At 36.7% G+C, this 16,090-nt stretch overlaps 3 protein-coding genes across 3 annotated transcripts; 2 read left to right on the top strand and 1 right to left on the bottom strand.

The window, feature by feature from the left end:
* Positions 1-297: 297 nt before the first annotated feature.
* On the top strand, positions 298-1,020 carry LOC149940315 (uncharacterized). Its single transcript, XM_090179225.1, has one exon. The coding sequence runs from the start codon at positions 298-300 to the stop codon at positions 1,018-1,020; it is 723 nt and encodes a 240-aa protein (XP_090035351.1).
* Positions 1,021-11,845: 10,825 nt separating this feature from the next.
* Positions 11,846-13,665, top strand: LOC149940314 (zinc finger BED domain-containing protein 4-like). Its single transcript, XM_090179224.1, has 2 exons — positions 11,846-11,926; positions 12,004-13,665. The coding sequence occupies exons 1-2, from the start codon at positions 11,846-11,848 to the stop codon at positions 13,663-13,665; spliced, it is 1,743 nt and encodes a 580-aa protein (XP_090035350.1).
* A 1,133-nt stretch (positions 13,666-14,798) lies between these two features.
* LOC149940313 (uncharacterized) lies at positions 14,799-16,038 on the bottom strand. The gene is made up of 6 exons (XM_090178807.1): positions 15,813-16,038; positions 15,572-15,742; positions 15,285-15,477; positions 15,037-15,217; positions 14,880-14,956; positions 14,799-14,819 (listed from the first exon to the last, which is right to left on the bottom strand). Exons 1-4 carry the CDS (start codon positions 16,002-16,004, stop codon positions 15,171-15,173), a joined length of 603 nt encoding a protein of 200 aa, XP_090034933.1. The 5' UTR covers positions 16,005-16,038; the 3' UTR covers positions 14,799-14,819; positions 14,880-14,956; positions 15,037-15,170.
* Between the last annotated feature and the right edge of the window lie 52 nt (positions 16,039-16,090).

The raw sequence follows: 16,090 nt of genomic DNA, 5'->3' as shown, positions 1-16,090 counted from the left end.
GTCGCACTGAAAAGCAGGCTTAAATGGGCATTACAAGGTCAAGCACCCCTGACCTCAAGCATTTCCGCACAAGCCGTGGTCGTTATGTCGGAAACTGTGGAAATCGAAGAAATCAATACTAACCTGAAAATATTCTGAGAGCTTGCAGCACTGGGAACCCAAGGAAAAAAGACTACTGCGAAGATTGACGAGGAAGCTATAGCCAAGCATCACTCTACAATCCCATTCCGAGAGAGACGTTATGAGGTTCAGTTACCTTGGAGCGAAAGTCAGGACGCACTTAAAGGGAATTTCCAGATGGCCAGTAGAAGAATGAGACATTTAGTCGATCAGTTCCAACAAAAGCCCGAATTGTTTCAAAGATATCAAGAAACATTCGAAGATTATCTAAAGCAAGGGATCATCGAAGAAGTACCGAAGGATTTGGTCCACTCCGATGGACCAAAGTACTACATTCCTCATTTTCCAGTAATCAGAGACGATAAAGAGACGACGAAGTTACGAACCGTCTACGATGCAGCGGCTCACGAAAGGGGACAACCATCGCTCAAATCTTTGCTCATTCCTGGCCCAAACTTAAACCCAGAGTTACTTGAACATATCTTAATCGGATATCAAAGAAGGAAGATAACGGTAATGGCAGACATCGAGAAGGCATTTCTGATGATGGCGTTGTCTCCCCAGGACCGAGAATTCACAAGATTCCTGTGGATAAAAGCGCTGCCGAGTGAAAGCGAAAGCGTTCAATTCATTCATTGTCGGATGGTCAGAGTCGTGTTCGGAATCACCTCAAGTCCTTTCCTGATGGCCGCTACCTTGAAATACCACATCGCTAAATATGAAGATCGATATCCCAAGACCTGTATGGAACTCCTGCAAAGACTTTATGTAGATGACTTAGTTAACAGCATGATTAGTATTGAATTAGCTAATACTCTATACTATCAATCAAAAGAATTCATGGCTCAGGCTGGCATGAATTTGAGAAAGTGGGTATCCAACTCAAACGAGCTTTCGTAATGTTAGCAAGAGCAAGGAAATAAGGAGAAATGCTTGTCGGTACCTGTGGATGCATCGCCACTGTCGCTGAAAGTTCTGGGAATTTCTTGGGACCCATAGACTGATCGCCTAAGTTTCGATGTATCGGCGTTATTGGAGTTTTTAAAGACCAAAAAGAATTCGAAAAGAAGCGTCTTGTAAGCTGCCGCCCGAGTATTCGACCCAATTGGTTTCCTCTCGCCGTTAGTGATAAGAGTCAAGTGCCTGTTTAAAAAATTGTGGATAGAAGGTATCAACTGGGATACCAAGTTACCACAAAAACTGTAACTAGAATGTAATCAATGGTGTCTCGAATTATCAAGTCTGCCACAAGTAAAAATTCCCAGATGGTATTTCGAAGGAGCAGCATGAGAAATCGGCTCGAAGGAAATACATGTTTTCTGTGACGCCAGCATACGAAGCAGTCACCTATTTGCGATATGAGACATCGAAGGGAATCATGGGAGTCAGCCTTATAGCATCAAAGACACGAGTTGCCCCGATCAAATAAATGAAGATACCACGTTTGGAATGATGGCTGCGCTAATTGAAGCCCGTCTATTGAAGTATACAATGGACGTGTTTGAAGGGAAAATCACCAAGTATCATTGCTGGTCTGACTCAACCATAGTAATTAGTTGGATTCGATGTGCAGCGAGGGAATGGAAGCCATTCGTTGGAAATCGTGTAGCCGAGATCCATGACCTAACGGAGCCGTCATCTTGGAGACATTGTTCCGGAAAGACTAACCCCGCCGACTGCCCTTCACGCGGATGTAGCCTAGAAGAACTGATAACCAACAACGTCAGGTGGCAAGGATCGCCCTGGCTAATACAAGAAAAGCGTTTGTAGCCCACGAGCGTAGCGAATTCTGCCGATGCCGATATACAAATAGAAGCGGAGAGACGAATCATTTGCTAACTACCGAACCATGTTTAAGCCTCGAAGACTACAGTTCATTGCAGCGAGCAGTTCGTGTAACCTCCTGGATATTCCGTTTCAAATATAACTCTAGAAAACCGCCATTAAGAAGTAATGGACCACTGAATGCTTCTGAAATCGACAAAGCCCGCAAACTATGGATCCAGCAAGCTCAGAATCGGGCATTTTCCGACGACTTGAGAACCAACCACTGCCAAAGACTTCCAAAATCGCTCAGGTCGCTCTATTTCTTCAGGAAGATCTTCTACGTGTGGAAGGACGACTCAAGAACTCCACGCTCGAATTCCCAGTCAAACACCCGTACATTATTCCATCGCAGCACAGATTAGCGGAGCTCCTGATCAAAGAAAGCCACGTCGCGACAATACATGGAGGCTTGAATAGTACCTTAACGCAACTAAGATAGGAGTTTTGGATACCAAAGAGTGGTCAGCTGGTAAAGGAAAGCATTGGAAAATGCGTAATCTGTCGTCGATTTAAAGTCAAAGCGGGAGAACAAGTCACTGCCCCTTTGCCACTCGACAGAGTCAAGCAATCGCCACCGATTATTGTCACCGGAATCGGTTTCGCCGGGCCATTGTATACTCGAAAAAAAGATGGTTCCACTAAGGTCTACGTACCTCTTTTAACCTGTGGGGTTACCAAAGCCATCTATCTGGAACTATAGGGTCCGATCTTAGCGCCGAGAAATTCATGCTGGAATTCAGACGATTCGTGAGTCGAAGAGCAGTCTGTTCTACAATTTACTCGGATAACGCCAAATCATTCAAGAAAACTGACCAAGACCTAAAAAGTCTCTACCAAAACGTAGAAGTGAAGCCTTTCCTAAAATATCTGGGCCAAAGGCGAATACAATGGCGTTACATCGTGGAGCGCGCCGCTTGGTGGGGCGGGTTTTTGGAGCGCCTTGTCCGTTCCGTGAAAACTTGCCTGAAGAAGACGTTGGGAAAAAATACCCTCTCGTTTGAAGAACTGACAACTAGCCTAGCTGAAATAGAAGCAGTGGTCAACTCCAGGCCCTTGACAAACAACGAAACTGATACAGACGAACCGTTTCCACTCACTCCTTCACACTTCTTAATTGGTCATCGAGCCACGAGTATTCCTGATAAAATTTTCGGGGGTACTCAAACCAACGCCAATAAAGCTCAATTAGGAAAGAGGCTAAAGGCCGTCGCATACTCTGTAGTTTCCCGTACTGGCAACAGTTGCTGGTACCAAAACCGGCGCTGCTATCGGCGATGTATATCGCACACTATGCAAGTAAAATATGAGGCTGATACCGGCGATCACGCACTCGGACGAAATCCGTCACCCGTACCGAGTTCAACTAGCTTCAACTTTATGTCGCTCCTCTCGGAGAACCGCTCTGTCGTAACGGCACTCCTTATCTCTTCAACCAATGGGGAGCGAGAAAATATTAGACAACTTTTGAAACACCGGCGTGTTGGGATATTTCTTTCTTTCGAAAGGGTTGATTTGTTATCCGAATTTGGTCAGTAAAAACATGGCAGAAAATGATAATATGTCCATTTTATTAGAAGACGGTAGGGATGTGATGTGACCGATTCGACGTAATATTCGTATATCCATAGCAAATAATTAAGTATTTTTTCTTACTTTAGTAAATTCTAACTACGCAGCTTAATCAAATAAGAATGTTTCACTAAATTATATCACAGTTATACGTCTAGAAAATCAAATTAAAACGTAATATCTACAGTTCGAAAAGAGCAAAATTGTAATAATAGACCCGAAAACAAATGGATGCGCGCGCACTCCTGGTCTCGTGTATTTTGTAGCAGTGCTTCCTCCTAGTGTGCGACTGCATGAAGAAAATTCACCGTTAACGGCAGCAAAATTCCTCGACGCCGATAACGAAAACATTTCCTCTCCAAAAGAAGTTCTGATGCCAGTACCAATTTCAAGATTTTTTTTCTATAGTGTGCGACAGCCTTAAGACATCGACAGGCAGTCATGAATCAGTTCTGGAATCGCTGGCGGAACCAATATCTTCTGGAACTTCGTTCAGCCCATTGCAGTAAAAGCGTCTCACAAAGCGTGTCTTTCCAAGTTAACTACGTCGTACTCTTGGACGACAACAAGCTTCCACGTCAAGTCTGGCGAATGGGCCGTATCACTCAAGTATTTCCAGGCTGAGATGGTCAGAGCCTGCAGCGTTCATTTACCCGGTGGAGTTGAAATTGGAAGAGCTATCCAATCCCTCTATAACATGGAGATCAATAAAAAATGAACAATTACTCATAGTTCATTGGATGGAGGATGTTGTAACTTTAAAGCGTATAAAAAAAGACTGTAGTTTAAAGTTGAATTTGTTAACAGTCGCGTATCATAAAAAAGAAGTTAGCTTTTTTATTTTAATTTACAACTTGTATATAAGCAGATTAAACAATTGTGTGAAGGCAGTATGCTCCTGCAATGTAAAAAATTCGGTTCCTCTCATCAATTTGATTTTATTAACGCTACTCAATGAGCAAAGTTTTCGCAGTTATTATTTACAATACATATTTTTAAATTAAGTATCTCTCTTATTACTTGTCAGTCGTTGGAATCATCCTAGTTTGAAGTAACAGGGTTGGAATATGGATGGCATTCTTCCTTTTTCTAATTTTATCCTCTATGTTTTTATTTCGCTGGCACTTTTATATATTTGTGTTTTATTCCGGGCGATTTCGGCCAGTGTGGCTAACCAATGTATATAATCAGTATTTATTGATCGGCAAAGAGCGCAGTTGTCTTTGCTTTGATGGATGCGGGGCCGATACATCCGCCAAATGAAAACCACTGCCGCTTTTTTATTTGACCCAAGTCGATCCATTACGTTTCTGACAACAAAAACCCACTCAGGCTAAACCAAACTCTTGTCCATCGAAGAATACTTCAAAAAATATCGATTTTCCTTCGAAACGGAGATTGCTTATATATATATATATATATATATATATATATATATATATATATATATATATATATATATATATATATATATATTTGTCGTTCTTAAGAAAATTTAATTAGACCATTTTTATGCAATCAAAGATGAACAGGGTTTCGAGAGCCTGGGCCAAATTCATAACCTTAAACTATTTAACGTAGCCTATGGCCACCTAAATTAAAAATAAGGATTTATTAATCATAAACTTACAGCTCATTTTAAAGAAAAATAATTCAGCACAGTTGGAGTGGAACAAAATTTAATTTATTTACACGCCTATCTCTACTTTTTATTCTTTAAAAGGTGAATCAGCAACCTTTCAACTTAATCTTAAGATTTTTATAAGACATCGTCCAAACCGATTTGAAAATAACGTTTAACATCCGATTTATGATTTTAAAAATACTATGAAAATGTTTAGAAACTGAAGTTAAAATGGCCTATAAAAAGGAAAACTACTAACGAATTTAAACCAAAAACCTTAAATCTTGGATATTTTGCTTTGATAAGATTTTAAGTTATTAAACCATTTACCCTTAATATGAAATTTATTAACCTTAACCTAAAATAATAATAATAATCAGCTAGGCCAAAGTCATCTAGTGACTTTTAATTCCTTTAAACAGATGACCAGGTTACAATGCATAGGAGGGTGGTGGCAATCCCTTCATGCAACTCCGTACACCAACTATTACCGTTAACTTGTACAAGTTTTTATGAAAAGCGAAAACTGAAGATATCGGGGGAAAACCCCCTTTATTGTACATTTTTGCTCATGCTTACCTTATAAATAAATTTTTCAATCATATCGCCACCACTAACGCACTTAGGAACATATCATATAACTGGTGAACATATTGCTACAAACACCTGCTTAACTATTAAATGCTTAAATCCAAATATAATAATTATAGATTTTAAGAAAAAAAATTCTTACGAAAGAATTTTTTCAGCCAATTTCAATTCCATCACCAGATAACAAGGTGATTGGGGTGTGCATACGATCACTACATTCATAAAAATATTACTATATGAACCAAAAACAAAGCGTCTTAGCCGTAATAATAGTTCTACATCTACAAACCAAAATATTTAATGACTGAATATATGGGCCTATTAGCTGAAATTAAATTTCCGATAGCGAATGCTTTTAATTTCCTTTCTATAATATTAATGGCCCAAATTAATGAACCCCCGAGGGCCCAAACAGTATTTTCATACTCGATCGACGTATCGTTTATCTTCATCTCCTCAAGGATTGTTGAGAAATAAACGCCTCAATAATTATCAACATGGCGAGAGATTTTAATACCAGATATATCGACAAATCGTTAATATTTGTCGTCTCAGCGGTTGATGATAAATCAAGGGCCCAAACAAAATCATGGGACCCCAAGGGCCCAAACGAGTATCACGATCATGAGCGATTTCCATACCGAATGCAACGGCGTACAGTTTTGGTTAGCGACTGGTAAGAAATCCAAGGACCAAATTTAAGGGACCGGTGGGCCCAAACAGATATCGCAATCTAGAAGGATTGGAATTTTCTGTTTAATGATGCATAATTTACACTTTGAGACAGGACGAAAAAATCCTAAAACTGAACTTTGTTGAAATACCTGGTTTTGTAATTAAGCTAGCGAAACGAGAATATCGCCTAATAACACCAGAACCAACTTACGAGCCAACGCCAGTATTCCGAACCTGGAAAGAGGTACAGTGATTTTTATTTTTTATTTCTTGAAATAAAAATTAAATGAAATAAAAATGAAAAGGGAAAATGTGAAGTTAAATATGGCAAAGTTTAAAGTTATATGGATGCAATAGATCTATATGAACTAAAACCATCAAGCAAAAAAAGATAATTTTTATTAATTATTTTAAGGTTAATTCCACAGCAATTTTCAATTTACAGAAAGGGGCTCCGAATAAATTATAAACGCTACAAACAATCGGTTTGTTTTGTTTTAATAGGTACCAAAATCTCCCAACTAAAAAAATGGCAAACAATATGAACCATCTCAAATGGCAATTTCGCGAAGCTGCTCACTCAAATTATGAGCTGAAATTAAATTTCCGATAGCGAATGCTTTTAATTTCCTTTCTATAATATTAATGGCCCAAATTAATGAACCCCCGAGGGCCCAAACAGTATTTTCATACTCGATCGACGTATCGTTTATCTTCATCTCCTCAAGGATTGTTGAGAAATAAACGCCTCAATAATTATCAACATGGCGAGAGATTTTAATACCAGATATATCGACAAATCGTTAATATTTGTCGTCTCAGCGGTTGATGATAAATCAAGGGCCCAAACAAAATCATGGGACCCCAAGGGGCTCCGAATAAATTATAAACGCTACAAACAATCGGTTTGTTTTGTTTTAATAGGTACCAAAATCTCCCAACTAAAAAAATGGCAAACAATATGAACCATCTCAAATGGCAATTTCGCGAAGCTGCTCACTCAAATTATGACCAAACCTTACTACTACTACAACTATACGATTAAATAGTTACGCTTGAAATATATTTAACTGAAAAAAAAACGGAAATAGCGGTTTCTAAGCTACACATTATTTTGCGCAAGATATTAAATTAAATACTATAATTTTTTTAACAATAAATAATTGATTAAAAATAGTATAAACTATTCGATAGAACGCTTGAGTAACCAAAATTTAAGGGTACTAAGGGCAAATTACATATGGCGTTGAATTTAAACTAGAAGTATTAATGAAATAATGTATGCCTAATAAGTTAGAAATTGCAATAGGGGCAGTTTCAGCTTCAGGATCATCAATATATCCACCTTTTTCAAAGACGCCGCCAGATTTCAGTCACAAAAAGCAACGTTAATTTACGGTGTCTGACCGAAACAAACCGAATTTTAGATAAAGTCGATAAAAATTGCAATAACTAAATCGAAAGGGATGAACTGAATATTTTGCTTCACCCAATTTCATTTTTTAACACTCAGAAGTTCGTCTAGATAGCAGTATTCAAATACCGGTGCGTTGTATACGCGTTAGTCGTAAAAATCATAGCGGTTGAAGCAAAATCTGTCGCAATTTCTGTGAAGCTAAAATTTATAGAAAATTGTAACTAGTGTTGGGCCCAAACCGATATGAAATCGGTATCGGTCACCGATATCGCGATTTTCCCGATTAATCGGTTCGCGTTAAAAAAACCGATTTTACCCGATTATAAAAAAAAACTTCCGATACCGATTTTACCCGATTATTTAAAACCGATTTTCTTTCAAGTCGTGGTAGATGGCGCCGCTAACCTTAGGCGTTTGAAGTTGAAACTTCAGTTGCGTGGTCGGTGACTCACGGTTTTTATCCGGGCGACTCATGTGTTTTTCTCGGAGATTATCATTTTTGCCCGCGGTTAGTGTTAGTGTTAAGGCCTTTTCACACGAGCCAACTTTTTTACACAACTAGATGAGTCAAAAAGTTGATACAACTAGTTCATCTTTTGGACTCAAAAAACCCTCCTTTTCACACGTTCCAACTTTTACCGGCAACTTTTTCTATCCATCATTTAACGGGCCAATAAAAAATAAGTGACGTAATGATGCGATTTACAGCGATATCCATTCCGGAAGCCAATTAAAGCAGATGGCTTTTCTCTCTCCAAGGTTTGTCTCTTGTGGTTTTAATTTTCAAGCAAAGGATAGATTTCATATTAATATTCGAATAATATTTTAACAGGATGGCATTAAAACGTAAGGCTGCAAGTGGTTTGCTTTTAACAGTTATGCTTGATGATGCTGAAGAAGGTTATAATGAAAAATCAAAAAGGGAGTTTTGGGTTAAGCCTTGGTTGTCTCGTAGGAAAAAGCAAGGCGCTTCAGAAAATTTAATTAGGGAATTAAAATTAGAAGACAAAAAAAGCTATAGGAGATATTTGCGAATGGACGAGGATTGTTTCGTTACATTACTCTGTAAAGTAAAATGCTATATTGAAAAAAACAACACTGTAATGAGAGAATCAATTAGTGCCGAAGAAAGACTGAATGTCACGCTAAGATTTTTGGCATCAGGTAGGGTATGAAAATAAATATTTTGAACTATAAGCACTCATATTTTCTTAACTTGTGATTTGGTTTTTAGGTGAGAGTTTCACGTCTCTTCATTTTCAGTTTAGACTAGGTATTAGCACCATTCACGGTATTGTCTATGAAACATGCAAGGCTCTTTTTGAATCTTTATGTAAAGAGTATGTGTTTTTGATAAAAGTTCAAATTTAAGTGATTTATCTTTAGAAATATCTCTTTAGTTACATAAAAACACCTAAAAGTTCATCTGAATGGTTAAATGTTGCCAAAGGTTTTCAAGAACAGTGGCAACATCCACGTTGCATCGGAGCTTTAGATGGGAAGCATGTGACCGTTTATCCACCTCCAAATTCAGGGTCTTTTTATTACAATTACAAAGGTGATTTCAGTTTGGTATTATTGGCATTGGTTGACGCAGACCTCAAGGTAATAAGATCACAACAATTTAAATTTACCATTACAATAATTAATGATATATTATTAGGCTATTTTTCTCGACGTTGGAACCAATGGTAGAGCACATGACACAGCAGTATTTTCAAAATCAAAACTGGGCAAAATGCTGGAAAGGAAAGAAATGAATCTCCCAACACCCACCGCATTACCAGGTAGCTACTTTATATTATTGTGACCCTTGGCTTAATGAAGTTAATTTTTTTTATATTTATCTTTGAACCAGGCCAAACTCAACCAACTAACTTTGTTATCATTGGTGATGAAGGATTTCCTATGAAACCGTACCTCATTCGTCCATATGCACTAAGAGAAATATCTTTTGAAAATTCTATCCACAACAAACGGTAGCTGTTAACAGTGGTGTAGCCAGAAATTCGTCAAGGGGATGAAATTTTGTACCGGTAAAGATAGCCCCAAAGTGGGTCCTGTACCCGGGAATACTCCCCCCCTTGTCTACGCCACTGGCTGTTAATTCATTTGTTGATAATTTTCACTTGATTTAAGACAAAATTATTAAATTTTAGACATTCTCGGGCAAGACGAGTGTCAGAAAACTTTTTTGGCATCTTAAGCAACCGGTTTCGGATTTTTCTAAAACCAATCCAAGCTGTACCAGACAATGTAGTGACTATAGTTCTTGCAGCATGTGTCTTGCATAACTTTCTCAGAGCCAATGTAACTACTTACGCTTCAACAAGAAACTGCCAGATTGTTTCAAACAAAAACCTTCAGCCATTGACCAAATTTGGGGTCCATAGCACTCAAGAAGCACGAGAAACCAGGGAAAACTTGAAAAAATATTTCCTAGGAGAAGGGGCCTTGGAAGGGCAAGAAAACTTTGCACAATTTTGAACATTAACTTTATTTAGTATGTTTTTGTTTGAATAAATATTTGAAATATGACAGGGTTATATATATTAAATATGACAGGGTTATATGTATATTAAATATGACAAGGCTATATATAAATATATATATGTTTATGATTTACACAATAAGAAAATTTTTACTCCTTTAAGGATTCCTTGTGTACAGTATGGAAAACTACTTCCATAACTTTTATTTTAACATAGCTCCCCTTTCACCTAAAAGCAAGGACTATCATGTGGGCTAAGTGCAATCCAAACAATTCATCGGCGCTTTGAACTTTCTCATTTGCAGATATTGGAGCCTTAAGCAAATTAATGCAGCTTTCCATTAGTTCATTCTTTTTGTCTGTTGCTGATGGTTCACATTTTTTGGAACGAGTACATCCAATTTTCTTCTTCTTTGGGAGTGGTAAATCATCTGGGACCACAGATTCTTCTTCAGATTCTTCTATTAGTTCTTGAAAAAGACAGGTATTAGGCTCCTCATTTATGGTGTAAACCTAATTTTAGTTTAAACGGTTTAGCTTTAGTTTTATCTACGATGTAGTAGTTATTTCTTTCGAAATTTACATACTTTTCCATCTATTTCGAAATCCAGATTTGAAGTAGAGGGTGCAGTTTCCAAACTCGAACTTAAAAACATCATGGATGTATAAAACTCCCACTTTGGGGCATATACTTGTCCAGTTCCCATTCCACTTGCTTTTGAAATAGCTTTCGAGTGTTCCTTGTTGTAATAAGTTCGCAACTTCTGCCATTTGTCTTTGGCATCAGAAACTATGAAATAAATATAAATTAATGAAAGGGGTTATAAGAAATGTTTATGAAAATTGATCAAACATAAAATTTAAAGAACTGTACCTGAACATCCAATGATTTCAGCAACTTCACGAAACTTAAGTTCTCTTTTTTCCTTATCCTTGTACAAGTCATCTTTGGTATTATACAAAAAAGGATTGTTTTGAATATATTCAATCAAAATCCTAATTTTTCCAGGTGTCCAAGGAAATATAACCTGGTAAAAATTTCCTATTATAGATATATTCCACCCTTTTCAAACAAATGTTATTGAAATTTCAATTACCTTTGTAGGTTTCATTGCAAAAAGATTACTTAACAAAGATAAAACTTTCTTTAACAAACGCGCGCGTAACAGTCGCGTTCAAATACAGACGTCTCGATCTTTGACCCGTCAGCGATTTAAACACCATCTGTCGTAAGCATCAGAAAATAAGAGACGAAACACGAAAAAGCGGTAAATTTAAATTTAGGCCTAACAAAATTATGCGGCAAAACTCCCGACGGGAACTTCATTTTGATTGGCTAAAATATTTCAAATCAAATTGCTGAGTCAGCAAAAATGGATCAATGATCCATTTTTTTATCGCCAACTGATCTGGTGGATCAACTCATCGATCTTCTATTCACACGAACCAATTAGATGACTCAACTCGAGTTGACTCATCTAGTTGTGTAAAAAGGTTGGCTCGTGTGAAAAGGCCTTTAGTAGAGGTTTTAATGGCTCCACGAAAGAAAGCTAAGATTTGGAAATACTTCACAATTAAGAAGGAGGATATTTCGAAAGCTATTTGCACTATTGTTCTCAAGAAATTAAAAGAGGGGGGCAACTGAGTAGCTCTTTTAACACAACAAATCTAAGAAACCATCTACTGAAGATACACAACTTCAAAGATGTCAGTGAGAATACCCTTGTTGTTACATCAGACTCTGAGGAAGAATTAGAAAGGTCTAGTAGTACTCTTACCAATTATTCAACTGAAACCGAAGGTTCTAGGCCTTCTAGCTCTCAAGAACAAAGTACGGAGGATAAACCAATATTTATAAAGAGAAAGCCATCTATACCTGGAATTTTCAATAAATTAAAATCTTTGTCAAAGGACAGTTTGAGAAGCAAAGCTCTGACTAGGGCTCTTGGCATTATGATTGTAAAAGATGACCAGCCATTTAACATTGTAGAAAATGTAGGATTTCGTAATTTTGTTAATGTTGCTGAGCCACGTTATGTAATTCCCACAAGAAAGCACCTGCCAAATGTTGTCATACCACAATTGTACGAGGAAAAAGTGACAGAAGTGAAGCAGTTCCTTAAAGAAGTTATCAGGCCCGAAGAAAAATGTTTAGCTTTCACTTCGGATATATGGACCTCAATAGCGCATGATGCCTATTTAAGTTTTACACTTAATGTAATTGATGACAAATTTAAAAGACACAGTTTCGTACTGGATGTAGTACCATTTTCGGAAAGACATACAGCAATAAATATTATTACTAAAGTAAGAGAAGTATTTGCAGATTGGGACATTGACGAAAAGCATATCTTGTGCTTTACAAGAGACAGCGGTCCAAATATAGTTGCAGCATTTAATGTAGGAAAAATTCCAGCAATTTCATATATTGACCATGTCCTACAACTTGTTGTAAAGGATACTTTGAAGGCATCTAAATGTTTAGAAAAAATCCTTGAAAAGTGTCGTAGCATTGCGGGACATTTTCATCACTCAGTTTCTTCTATTGGAAATCTTAGGAATGCCCAACAGCAATTGAATATTCCACAGCATGATATAATACAAGATGTAGTTACTCGTTGGAATTCAACGTTTTATATGATTGAGAGAATTGTTGAACAACAAGAAGCCATTTCGTTAGTTTTGCCTCAAACAACTCTCAAGAAAGATCTTTCACTAGAAGATTTCAAGGCTTTAAAGGAATTGAGAGATGTACTCAAGCCTATCGAGGAACTTAGTAAAAGTTTTGAACATGAGGCTGCTTCAATTGGATCTGTATTAGTGGGACTTAATTTGTTGAGAAATCGTTTTGATGAAGAAGATGATGATTATGATGAGGCATTCGAAGAAACAACGATGGAAGTTAAAGAAGCATTGTTAAAGTCATTGGATAGCAGGACTGGTCATCTAAAGTCAACTAATTTTTTCTCTTTTGGAAGTCTGCTAGACCCCAGATTTAAACGTGTAGGCTTTGTAAACATGACTGACTCAAAGGTTGATGAGGAGAAACTAGTTGACTATATCGTTGGGAGTTTTACGTTTTCTTCAAAAACTAAAACTGCAAACTCTTCGGATAAAGGAAAAGAACAGACATTTCCTCAATCTACAAAAAGGTCGATGAATCTATGGGATGACCTAATTGATGATCCAGTTGAGCCTAACAGTTCAATGTGTCTTAAAACTGTTGTTGCAAATGAGCTACGGGAATATTTGAATTTTCCTAGATGTGCAAGAACACTTTCGGCATTTGAATGGTGGAAAGAAAATCAATATAAATTTCCATATCTTACCAAAGCTGCGAAACAATTTTAACAATACCACCAACTTCAACAGACAGTGAGAGGACCTTCAGTGCAAGCGGAGGAATTGTAACTCCCCTAAGAAATCGTCTTACCCCTGAAAAGGTAAAAATGATAATGTTTCTAAAGAAAACTTTGGAAATTAAATTTGTTGAAAGCACATTTGTTGAAGAAAGTATCTGATAACTGTGAAAACACTGAAAAGTGAAAAAGAACTTTTTAATTACAGGTTGAAATTGAAAGTATAATTTCAATTTTAAATGTACCTAAGTGAGGTAAATAACTAAATAGTAAATAATAAAAATTTAAAAATTTAAATTATTTTGATTTTTTTCTAAATTCGATCACCTATTCTCAAAATACAACCCACCCTTCATTTTATTTAGACCATTAGCAATGGGTTTTACAATTCATTAGTCATTACTAATGAGTCATTAGTAATGACTAATGAATTGTACAATCGGCAAAAAGAAATCGGTAAAAAATCGGTATCGGTGGAAATCGGTATAAAATCGGTATCGGTGGAAATCGGTAAAAAATCGGTATCGGTGAAAATCGGTTAAAAATCGGGAAAATCGGTATCGGTACCGATTTGCCATATCGGTAAAAAAATCGGTATCGGTATCGGTTGAAACATGAAATCGGTATCGGAATCGGTTAAATTACGATATCGGCCAACCCTAATTGTAACCATAAAGTGAAGCCAAAGTTACGACTGAATTTCAAATCGACTAGGCCTCTCTTGAAAGTCCCTTTAAGTAATTTTAACGATAGGGTCCTTAGATTGAACATTAGGGTGAGAATTTATTTTGAACCTAAAATATTATAAATACATGATTAATTGATATTTTTTATATCGATTTACAAATTAAACAATATTTACTTATTAAATTTTACGAAAGTTTGTTAATCGTATTTATGATAGGCGTAGACACATTTTTACAATCAATTTTAAATACAACTTTTTTGGAAATATTCCATTGTCTTCGATAGTTTCTTTGGGTACTGCAATTGGAATGTGCAGAACCCAGAAAAAATGGAGGCAACTGCGCTTTCTATAGTAGTAACTTCGAAGCTGACCTTCTCTATTAAAATTTCAAATGATGATGTAAATAAATCGTCGCTTTCAAATTTAATGACAGGATCAGGAGTGTCAGTAACAGGGTCCTATAAAATAAGTGTTAAAAACTATATTTCAACAAATCGAGTAAAAAATATGATCCTTACATTTTGTGTGTACTAATGATTTACGCACTCGTTAAATAACGAAGGTAACGTTATTAGGCGAGCTTTTAGTTCATGCTCTAAAAGGAAATTGAGATATAAAAATAAAAGAAAAATGATAATGAAAACGTAGTTTTAATGATTTCCATCCGTTCCATACCCTCGAAATCCACTTCAGACAATATTTCCTTCTTAGTTTTCAATGCCTGTAAGATATTTACACAGGATTTTCGGCTCTTTATAATATTTAGGATCTTTTTGGTTAGGGGTTTGAAGTGATTATAAATCAGTTTATTAGCAGATGGTCTGATATTTTGAAGAGAACTGAGTTCCTTCACCAGCTAGAAAAACAAATACAAAGAATTTATATTAATCATTTACCAAAATTAAAATAATTCAGCTGTTTACCTGGTTTTTCTGTATCAAAAGTGGAAACCATTGAAACCGAGTTACTATTTGCAAAATTTTGTCGCCATTGAGCAGCACGAAACATTTTTTCCTCTAAAATAGCAGCATTTGGATAAGATTTCTCCAATTCCTTGGATAATGCCTTAAGATGAGCTTGAACGCTGTCATCATACTCAGAAATGCATGCGAGTGCCTTCACACATAGAAATATAGAAATAAATAAATAAGTAAATAAATAAATAAAATAAATAAATCAGGAACTAATTTCGAAAAAAAGATAATATTACCAAAGATGATCTTTTCTTCCTTTTTGGATCCAAATTTTTCGGTTCTACATACTTAATTTGTTTCCTTTTACCTCCCAAAATATTTATCATTTTAACCACTTTTTCATCGTCCGCTTTTAAATTGTATTTGTCATGTCTTATTTTTGTTTGGAGCGCTGTAATCCACGTGTCCTACGAATTCCAAGGAATATATTTAAATTACCTGCCCTACAGAAAAATTGGAAAACCATAAAATACTTACATATCCTCGTTGATTTAGCATGCCATCTTTCAGAAACTTGGGTTTTTGAATTAGCGCCACACCAACTAGGTCCAGTTCACCTCTTTCAAAATACGTGCCATATTGCTGCACATCTTCGTGGAGGATGCTAACAATCTTGGATTGGTATTTCTTGCCAAAGACGGTAGTATCTTTCGCATCAATCAGCCGCATTTTAGACGGTGGAAATTCAGGTAGTTGGTAAACTAGCGGCCAGTGGCGTAGCTGATGGTCCGCAGGGCCCGCGGTGCGGGGGGGCC

Source organism: Leiobunum rupestre, chromosome 6 (assembly GCF_980474605.1).
Source record: "Leiobunum rupestre chromosome 6, qqLeiRupe1.1.hap1, whole genome shotgun sequence".
NCBI lineage: Eukaryota > Metazoa > Arthropoda > Arachnida > Opiliones > Sclerosomatidae > Leiobunum > Leiobunum rupestre.
The sequence above is the reverse complement of the archived record's forward strand: the minus strand, read 5'-3'. Positions and strand labels throughout refer to the sequence as shown.